This window comes from Varroa destructor, unplaced genomic scaffold, assembly GCF_002443255.2.
Source record: "Varroa destructor unplaced genomic scaffold, Vdes_3.0 BEIS01000007.1, whole genome shotgun sequence".
NCBI lineage: Eukaryota > Metazoa > Arthropoda > Arachnida > Mesostigmata > Varroidae > Varroa > Varroa destructor.
The window spans coordinates 22,936,288-22,946,543 of record NW_019211460.1 but is presented as its reverse complement, the minus strand read 5'-3'; the positions used below and the strand labels follow the sequence as shown (position 1 = coordinate 22,946,543).

The window sequence follows — 10,256 nt, the reverse complement described above, 5'->3', positions numbered from 1 at the left end:
GTTAGACAATTGTGGCATAGTTAATTAAATAAGGCTTCCACGGTATATAATTTGACCACGTGATAATGCAGTAACACTGTGTTTGCCTGCTATATTTAGAAACACATGCTGGTCTAGGTTCGAATCAAAATATACATTTTTGTTTCCTACTCAGAGAGATTAGTAGTCTGAAATTCTTAGTGGCTTAATTGTTAAACGTAAAACTGAAAACATTTCATCACATTGTTCCTAGGATCATTCAAAATTACCCGGAGCATTGCTTTTTTTTGTTATGTATCATACCTAACCTTTACATAATTCTCTAAGCAACTGTAAGCCTAATAACGACGGAATCACTCAATTGGCAAAAATGTAAGAAGGCCACAAGGTTAAGTGCGCAGGACTACTTTTTTATTGAGTAGACAATTCCTTCGAATCACCTTTGCAGTATAACAGTTAAGCGCTATTTGTCTTTTAGGGAAAAATATGGGACCAATATATTGCTTGAAGAAACTTCCTGAGCTAAGACTTTTACCGGATTGCGGTCGTCTACGCAATCCATATTATGGCCCTCGACATCTTAGATCCCTCATCCGAGAATCTGAGTGTGAGACCGGAAGTGGGAGTAACCGGGTATGCTGCAGGTCATCAGGAAATCCGATCAGTTACGGCGGGCATAAATAACTGTCGCCATTCCCTCAACCACCAAATGTGATCCTCCTGCTGTTCCAGTGCTCTTTTCAACACTTCTTTTTCGCTTGTTTCCTTATCTTTCTCACCTCCTAAGCTCCATTGTTTTTTCCGGTCTTACCTTTACTATGGCCGGGGCAATGTTTTCGCGCAGTGTCGCACGCGTAAACTCTAACTCGTACAGTTGCAATCTTCTTTACTGAAAAAAACGTGTTTGTTCCAGACACGTGCTCCGCCACGCTGATATCACTTTTAGCCGGGCCGCACGCCGGCGGGTATCTTCTGCCCCATAACAATAATAATAATAATGATAGAGGCCGCCGCTAGCGGACGGAAAGGGATATAGAAGAAAGGCTCATACATGTGCTAGTGCTGTTTGTTGTCTTTGATCGTGGCGGTTGTAAAGTGATGATAACGATGCACTGTGTTTGTTTTTTTTTTTTGCAAAACCCTGGTGAACGGCCGTAGATGCTGCTGTTGTGATGGCCGCGAACAACTAAGCCAGGGCAAGACATGTACATGGAGATGCTAAAGAAGCCAAGGACATGAAAGCCAAAGGAAAAGAACCGAGGGGCAACCGGGAAACATAATAGCGCGGTATCGAGCGGAAGAGCAGAAAGGTCAAGAGAGAGAGATAGGATAGCCAGGGCCAGAGTTCGTTCATAGACAGCGAGAAGGTACTATGCACTCGAAGGGCTTTTTTATTTCTGCCTTTAGCTCCTTACAAATAGCCGAAACGGCTACAAAGGAGAGATGCAAGCGACATGGCAAAACTAGTACGAAAATTAGAAAAGCTCTCGATGGATCGTTTCTGTTTTATATAGAAACATCGCTGGCTCCACTTCTCTAAGGGAACACTCACACATCTATCGAGCACCTACATGCATGCGATATTGCGTTTACCTAGTAGCGCATTCTTCAAGTGACATTTCGGTTTCGTTAAACCTGAACAAGGTTCAGGCCGTTGTTCCAACTCAACGCAGCTCCTCGTGGTGTTTTCATCAGCTTTCTTTCTTTCTTTCTTTTAGTTCACAACAGCATAGAGAATAACTGTGAGGGGTGAAATTGAAGCTACGGCCTGTAGCAGCTGGATACCGCAGCGGACAAACGAAATGAAAGAAAAAGTTAGTGAGAGTTTCCGGTCCTTTTAAAAAGACGGTAGTAACAGTAGCATTGGCTGCTTTTCCTCGGTGCATAACCATACGATGTCGGAAACTAATGTGCCTTGTTTTTTCTCCTACAGGAACGGAGGGGGCAGAAAAAAAACGTATAAGGAGGCAAAGAGGAACGAATGCAAGGCTGATGGAGATCGAGGGGCAAAGAAGAAGGCAATAAAGAAATATAGAGAAAACAAGGCACAGAAGCCTTTTTGGATTGAGCTCGATGCTGGGCCCAATGTGCTGGCATGACGTGGAGTCGGCTTCCAATGGGCTGACATGCCGAGATGGGTGCGTCGCAGCACCAGCCGCGTAAGACAAAACTCGTTCTAGCCGAAGAAGACAAGTCGAGCAGAGAGGAAGCACTTTGGTTACCGCTGCCTAATCAGTTCAATGGCGGCTTTTCGCATGAAGTGCAATATATGGTTTGGTTCGACTGTGCTGCGTGCGGCTCAACTCAGCACGGCCAGTAAGAACACAGTCTGGGGCTGAACACGCCGGTCACTTCACTTGAGGAAAAGTCTCTCTAGCCGGAGATAGAGGAGCTCTTTCCGTTGCTTAGTTTAGGGGGGCTGATGCACCCGAGCGGGTTATCCAATGGTGATCGGTAGCGCCTTTAACGGGAACTCTTGCAGCCTATAGAAACGCCAGCTTAGCGTAATGACAATGGATAGGATAGAAAAGAAAAAGAAGAGTGAGCTACGTACTTCTCTTGTTCCGTTCACGGCTGCACCAACAGACGGCAGGCAGGCGGGCACGCTTGCTAGAAGCAAGGATCGTCTCATCCTCAGCATCATTGAGCAGAGCAAACACCTCACAGCTATCACTCGAACAAAGGAATAGAGAAAGAGAGAGATCCCGCGTCGTCTATCTTGTTTTCACTCGACCCTGGGGGCCACTGTGGCGGGCAGTGAAACGGAGGATGACAGTGATCTGTGGTGTAGGCACATGCCGCACGGGTGGGATCGGCGTGCCGTATGTGGCCGCGCGGAGAAAGCAATATCTAGCTGGGGCAAAGTGCTCTAGAGATAGGACTGGCTGTGGAAGAAGCTGGCGACGCTGGCTAAATCATCAGAAAAAGTCGTGCTATATATGCATAATGCCTTTAGAACAGATTTTGGTCGTAAGAGAAGAAACTTGAGTATCCGTGTTAGCACTAAATGCAAAAGTTTCAATTGAAGATCGTTACAAAACTTAATCAAATGGTAATGCAATGGGTGAGTCGATAACTTACATGTATTAGTGAAGCGCAGTATGATCGATACTCTATTTAATTCTCTTCTACCAGATATAAACCGTTTGGCATTCACTTAAGTAAGCGTTGCATAGATGACTTCTCTTAAATTAGATAGAATAGGTCATCGGCCAAATCTTATTCTGTATAGCAGCGAGTCTAGCTTTAATATTAACCTGATATCGACCAGGATGGTTTAGATTTAAGATTATAGTATTTTTGCTGTTTTACATCCGGTCTCGCGCTCACGCATGTTTGTCAAACCATTTCTGTCTTTGTAAAATGCAGCCCGTTTTTCATTATTATTGCGAGTTACATGCGTTCGATTGCCACACCAAGCGATACTCCTCTGCCCATACGGCCATTGACCACGCGCATTTATACAATAATGTTGTATAGAAATGAACTAGCCCACGCTAAATACCATATATAACTTTACTATTATTCATACATGTATATACTAAGTCGCACCTTTCGCATAGGTGTCATGAGCGTCATCTGACCCCCACCCGATTGCCCAGAGATCTTGTCCGCAAAGCACGCATTAGTCCGCTCCTTTATTCCTCGTTCACAGTATTCTTACTGTTCTACAAATCAATCGATTCTTATGCCAATAAAATGGATGAAACGTATCGTACGTGGGGCTGTTCGCCTGCTTTTCGTAGTAATCGTAGTGAGTCGGCCATCTTTCATTGCTAATGTTACCTGGAGGCGCCGTCCATAACGATCTTTTCTTTTGTGTTCCCTTTTCATCATTCTGTCTTTGCTCGCAGGTTCGCTTGTCCCATCTTTAAGCAGATGCCAGATTTTATAATAAGATGGTGTGCTAACTAGCCCGTGAAGTTACTGGGTCTGTCGCTCGGACATTATCCCTTTATGCGGTTTTCCCACTTCGTTTTCCCTTCAGACGAAGGCTTAGGTGTAGTCTAGAATACAAAAGCAAAACCTTCCAGCTGGATTTTTCCGTTGACTGCCTTCGGAACTCCTGCTCGACAATTCGTTCCTTCAGTGAACGGATGTTTCGCTCAGCACATGCAGTAGTGGACGGAGCTCGGAAAGTGGTGAACCGCAGACGCAAATGGAGAGTCCAGAAGGGGGCCATAGATGCGATAGAATCTCTGGTAAGTACTGTTATCCAATGCCACTGTAGTTGATGAAGACGACAGTCTTTGGAGCAGCGACAAACGATTCGTTGCTTCCAGCAGGGTCGGTTAGAAGACCAACTCGTTTTATTGCAGTAGACTAAGGACTGGATTCGACTTTGAGCACGCGTATACAACCGACTATTAGGAAAGGGTAGGCCGAAGGTGAGGGACTCATTTGGCAGAGGAAGGGCTGGCCGCCACTCTCGCCACTTTTGGTACGTACGCTTCCGACGGGTCTTTAACGGGCTCGAGCTGCTCAATGAGCGCCAGCGGCCGCTCTTCATAGATCAGAGCGCGTGCGTTTTTACGCGCGTCAACGTGCTCAACTATTTTACTGGCTTTCTTGTTCTTACTTGAGTGGCTCACTGATGTCTCTCTCGAAATCGCTTCTCCAAGTCGGCTCGACTCGTGTCATACAAAGATGCAAAACGGAACGTAGACGGTTGCATTGATGACGCGGTTTCGTTCGGCAGTTTGTTGCGGCGAGAGTGGTATACGATTAAGTTCTCCTACCAACGGCACTAATACTCGACCCTAACGATACGTCGTCGCACTGCGCATATCTTGAAAATGACTTCACGCCCCCTCCTCGTATTTTTGAAAACAGTTTCTGGAAGGACTAAACTAAGACAAGCATAAAGTACCGAATAGAGCATCTGAGATAGTTCAAACAGAAGACAACCGCTTAGAAGGAGTGCTAAATAAGTGATCCAGTGTTGTGAATAAGCAGAAGACGTGAGAGTACGCAAGAAGGTGAAGACGAAAAAGTAGGTTTCGTAAATAAACTCATACAAGATCAGAAATAACTGACACTAGAAACAAGAACATGGCTTGTATTCTATCCCTTAACTTCACTGAAGTATGATTCCTCTACGCGGCCTTCCTGATCGTGCATCTCAGTACGCATAATTCCAATCGTGCATAATCAGTTCATCAGTGAATCCGGTTACTTGCGGTAGTGTTAATAGTAGTTGTGACTTGTAAACGATGTCTCGTAACGTGTCGTGTCCTGCCCATGGTAACAATTTATAGAAAGACACTAGAAGCAAGAAATCGTACAAGATATGGCGATGTCTCTGTGCGCTTCTTCATAGCATTGTGGATTATCGGATCTCCATTGGTTTTTTTTTCGCTCTTGTTTGCTTGTGCATAGGTGTATTATATCATACTATTTGATAACGGCTTTGTGTGTTTTTATTCGTTCGTCTGATCAACTCCCTTAATAGTGGCGGTGATCACAAAACCACGACTGCTGCTGTTACTTCTCTCGATTTGCCGTTTAACGAGTGCCGTCGAGTAGTAGCTGCTGCAGCCCCCGTTGCTATATTCTTGGTGTTGTTTGGGTTTTGTCAACCTACATTGTGGATATCATGTGGGTCTCAGTAACAGCGACGCAGATATTGGGATTTTCGCTACTCCTGTGCGGCTGGATGGCGGCCGCAGCCACAACTGTAGGGGCAAGCAGACTTAGTTCACGGACGGTGACAACCCGCTACGGTGCATTGAAGGGCAATATCGTCACGTTGGAACAGGCGTCACGGACGGGTCTACAGCCGGTCGAGGTATTTCTTGGTGTCCCGTATGCGTCACCACCGACGAACAGCATGCGCTTCATGCCCCCAGGCACACCCACACAATGGAAGGGCATACGAATGGCGGATCGCTTCGCCCCCGTATGCCCCCAGCGGCCGCCGGATATCCGTAACGAGACAGAGGCTCTCAAGAGAATGCCCCGGGGTCGTCTTGAATATTTCCGCCGACTCCTACCGTTCCTACACAAACAGAGCGAGGACTGTCTTTACTTAAATATCTATTCGCCTGCTATCGGTAAGTGCGTGTGATATGAAAGATGGAGAATTAAGAATTATTATTATGATACGAAAGATGGAGAAAAATGACAAAGTGTAAACAAGCATCCATTATTATTGTATGTAAACGTTGACTGAATAAGTTGGATAAGCTGATAAAAACACCGGCAAAGGAATAAAAACTAAGCAAATGCTGCATTAGTGCATCATGGAAGATACGAAATCTTAAATCTGGCGGAGTTAAATCTCAGCTCAAAAACTCCAACCAGTGCTCTAGCACATGTTCAGCGACAATGGGGTTGAAAGCCAAGCATCTAATCGGATGAAATAGGTGTCAGGCCAGCTTCTAGGAAAGGACTATACAAAGAACTGATCAGCGTCATAACCCTCTATGAGACCGGTATCAGTATTTCAAGCGAATCTCGAGATATTCGGGCCCATTTTGATAACACGCTGGTCCTTCAAAACTCGATCAGAAGTCGCCACCAACGTTTGGAAAATGCCAAGACCAACATACGCGCTCGAAGGTTCACGAGCGTTCATTGTACTGCAATAATGATAATACTAAATCGACATTGCTATCAAAATAAATGCTTCACGTTGCGCCTATGGCACTACCGTCAGGCACTGTTTCGGTGCACAACGAAGTGTGTCTACGCTAGCACGTTCCCCGTATCCTTAGACCTTGCTGCATCAGTTACGGGGCTAAGCATTGATGTTTAGCGCCAAGGCAGCAAACCCCTTTTCCGACTGTGCGGAGTTTCACCTTTGAGTTTATATCACTGCCTTCTGTTTCGTCCTTATTCAGGTTAATAATAATGTAAGCATTTGTAGCTATCCATTCCTTCAATAGCTTTTACCTATAGAAGCTAGATGTTTATCTAGCCTGTAACAGAAGATGTCTATGTTCAGTCATAGTATAAAACGAGCATAGTTTCAACGTTTTCCATCGAGAGAATTTTTCCAAAGATGCAGTACGTTGTGTGATTACTAGGTCTCCACATTGCAGAATATTTTTATGGTTCGGTTTCACGCTTGGTGAAAGAAATTTTCTGTCGAACCTTCCGTGCAGAAACAAATCGATGGACAATTATGCTATAACAGGTAGCGTAAAGCTTTACGTTGTTTTTCCACAGAAGTCGGGCTATGCAACCCTTGCTTTTTTTGCAAAACCCATTTCTAGGACACTTAAACACTATCACCGAGGGTATCTATGCTCTAAAAATCGTTTGATATAATAACGTGTTCCAGTTTAAGTTCGTTTTGGCAAAAGTCACTCCTGCTACTTCATACCAGAACGCCACCATTGTACACGTCATTCAACGATCGTAACGAGTCAACATCGCGTGAGCCTTAAAGATAAAAACAAATCAAAGCCATCAAGAATTTCAACGATACGTCTTTTAGGTTTCCACATAAGAGCCCCGTGTGTGGATATAATTTCGTTTAGGGCTCACACGGGTCTGCTTTACTCAAAGACACATGAGCGGGGTATTTGCGTTAGACCATTACAAAAGGCAAACAACACTTGATAACCACAAATGCATACCTTGGCTTCGGAGCACGCCATTATATAGATAAGATTATAAAGAAAATGGATAGAATTTTTTCGCATTATGTCGTAAATGCACAAACTTTATTGTCATGGCTGTGTTAAAGGCATCTGTAACACTGAGAAAGTGACTTATCTACGGCAATACTGGGAAGAATCAGAAAATTGTTGGGTCTTACGGCTATTAGAATGCATGCAAATATGCCTGTGTTCGTTGTAATAGTATCGTACAATTTTATCTAATTAGAGAGCATACGAGCAGAATACTTTCTGATGATAATTTATTCCTATTTGTTTTAACGCTATTATATAATTTGTATTCACTATATAAATAGCTCGACGATGTCCAGCAGTGAAGCTTATAGAGCATGAAATAGCGTATACCAGTTCAGATTGTATGATTCCAATCTGTAATGAGCGAGGAGTTCGATAGAGCGGCGTTCACATACCTTATCGAAGTCATTCCGACTTCACCCACGGCTATAGCTGTGTCCGCTGGTCTTCATAGAGCAAACAGATATTTCAGGTTTTACGTCTGGTATTGCCTTCGGTAAGGAATACTTTAGACGGCTGGCCCTCGCAAAATGCAGCACGGCTGGCTTTTGAACCTCAACCGTTTCGCGTGATCTTGACCGTTCCCTTAAGAATAACCTCTTTATTTATTGCACCTAGGCATCTTCGTAGATTATTAGGTACCTATAACTACAACACTAACTAAGCTTTGTGCACATGAAAGGTGACAGAGCATTTAAAGTTTGTCGTTGTTTGATTTTATGATCTTCACTAGCGGCCCAGACTATAACATGATCACATTGTGTGAAGTATACGCGTTGCATTATGGAATACCCGTACTGCGCATTCTAATAACATGTAAAATGTGTTTAATCCATAATTGTCAAAAAAAAATATTATTCTATGTTTATTCTCTCTCGTTTTGTTCTCCGGTTCTGTTTTTACTGCTCATTGGTGTGTGAGCGCGGACAGAATCGTTAAAAACGGCAATAAATTAGAAATTATCTTCATCGAAGTCGTGTCTATCAATCAACGTGTGCCGAGTCCGTGTATCATAGGGAAAAAAATGTAGAAAACTATCGCTTTACTTCTCTATTCCCATGCTATACACAACATATCTTCTAGCCTCGCCGTATCATTATCAACATCTCGTTATTTCAAATTATCTAATTTTCGTTACGATCAACGGTCGCCGCCCCTCCGCAGCTTTGTTTCTTAGCTAAAGAATTCATGGACGGTTTAACGTCTGACAGGTATAAATATGAAGAGTCCCGTACACGGTAACAACGCAATTTGCTGTTTTTCTTCGTTTTAGTCTCAGGCTTATTTCTGACTTGTAATTTGGCCTTTAGCTGGACTATGTCTGTCGGACCTGACCAACTTGGAGAGCAGCAGGAGACAAAAAGCAATCGCTGGTGGTGGCCTGCTTACGACCTGAATCTCTGTTAGAGGAAACGTTTCAACGTAATTGCACATATACTTGTGACCGTACGTGTGTGCATGTGCATTCCCCTATTACCGTATACATATTACCGTATACGTAAAAGAGTAACGACGCCAACAAGCCCGAGTTTCAAATGAGCGTCAACTAACAAAGAATGCGAGAAATGTATAGACACCACAAATTGTCCGGTGCAATCGCAATACGTACTGGGTTTCCTATACACATAATATACGCATATATTATTGTACAGGTCGTTTTTCCCGGATTATTTAAGCAGCCCTTGAGTACTTAGCCTTGTTGTAACGCTAGCTTCTATAAAAAATAGAGGCAAAACTTCACGCAAGCTCCTTTCAGCTGGGCATCGCTTTCATTTTTTTCTCATTTGAGCTAGAAGGCTCAACTAATATTAATAGTGGTAACAGTAATAGTTAGTTACTAGCTGTCCCTGTTCAGCTCTTTTATGTGTTGCTTTCCTTGCCTATTGTTTCTTCCACAGTCACTTACAAGCCACACTGTTGCTTGCTATTCAAGCAGATAGTCCCTTTGTCGATATCTTCTAGAAGTTCATGTACTCCCTGCTTGTAAACGAATTTTTTTTGTTCACTTTGCTTATTTCTGGTGGCAGCTGCAGAGGATGCGGCCTCGGCGATTGCGGAGAAGCGCTGGCTGGGGTTAGGTATAAACACCTAATTTGCATTATAAGGTAGGCACTTGTATTGCGAAGCACTCAGCAGTGGCGGCCGCGCGTCGACCATAAGCTGCACCGGCCTAAAGCGGGCATGAAGGCAGGGCGATTCCCGTCAAATGCTCTCATTAACTCATACAGACAAACGGGGAAAGCACGATTGGAGCTCGACGTAAGGCTGCCTCCATTGGGGCTGCCGCTTCCTCACACCGCCGCCAGCTCTCCTATTTCTGCTTGCGGAAGCGACGTGGCCGAACGTACGTACTATCAGCGGCACCGTTAACACGAGACAAAGAAGCGGAGTCTGAGGGATAAATTATAGGAGACAGAATATCTACGTTAGGATAGACGCGCCCCAAGTGCACTCGATAAGAATAACCGAACGGATTAATCGAGTCGAGTAGATTTTACTCATAGGTCGTAACACCGTTCTGCATGCAACAACCGAAGCAAATTCTTGCGTTTGAAAGGAGTTAGAATGGTTGCCATTTCGAAGATAGGCCTTATAAATGCATTCCGTAATGCCCGCAGAGAGTAGTATAACGGAGCA

General features: G+C 44.1%; 1 protein-coding gene and 1 long non-coding RNA gene across 4 annotated transcripts in view; both read left to right on the top strand.

The window, feature by feature from the left end:
- Window positions 1-1,135: 1,135 nt before the first annotated feature.
- LOC147754461 (uncharacterized) lies at window positions 1,136-4,388 on the top strand. Its single transcript, XR_015316809.1, has 4 exons — window positions 1,136-1,346; window positions 1,698-1,793; window positions 1,913-3,043; window positions 3,834-4,388. It is a non-coding gene; the product is annotated as an uncharacterized LOC147754461 (long non-coding RNA).
- A 64-nt stretch (window positions 4,389-4,452) lies between these two features.
- Window positions 4,453-10,256, top strand: part of LOC111254033 (neuroligin-4, Y-linked-like) — a 65,896-nt gene continuing 60,092 nt past the window's right edge. The window contains exon 1 of one of the 3 annotated variants that reach the window (XM_086974550.1): window positions 4,453-6,032. In XM_086974550.1, the coding sequence (XP_086830676.1) occupies window positions 5,576-6,032 (457 nt within the window). In that variant the 5' untranslated portion in view covers window positions 4,453-5,575. The remainder of the gene's footprint in view (window positions 6,033-10,256) is intronic. The other 2 variants (XM_086974549.1, XM_022814464.2) reach the window with 2 other exon arrangements.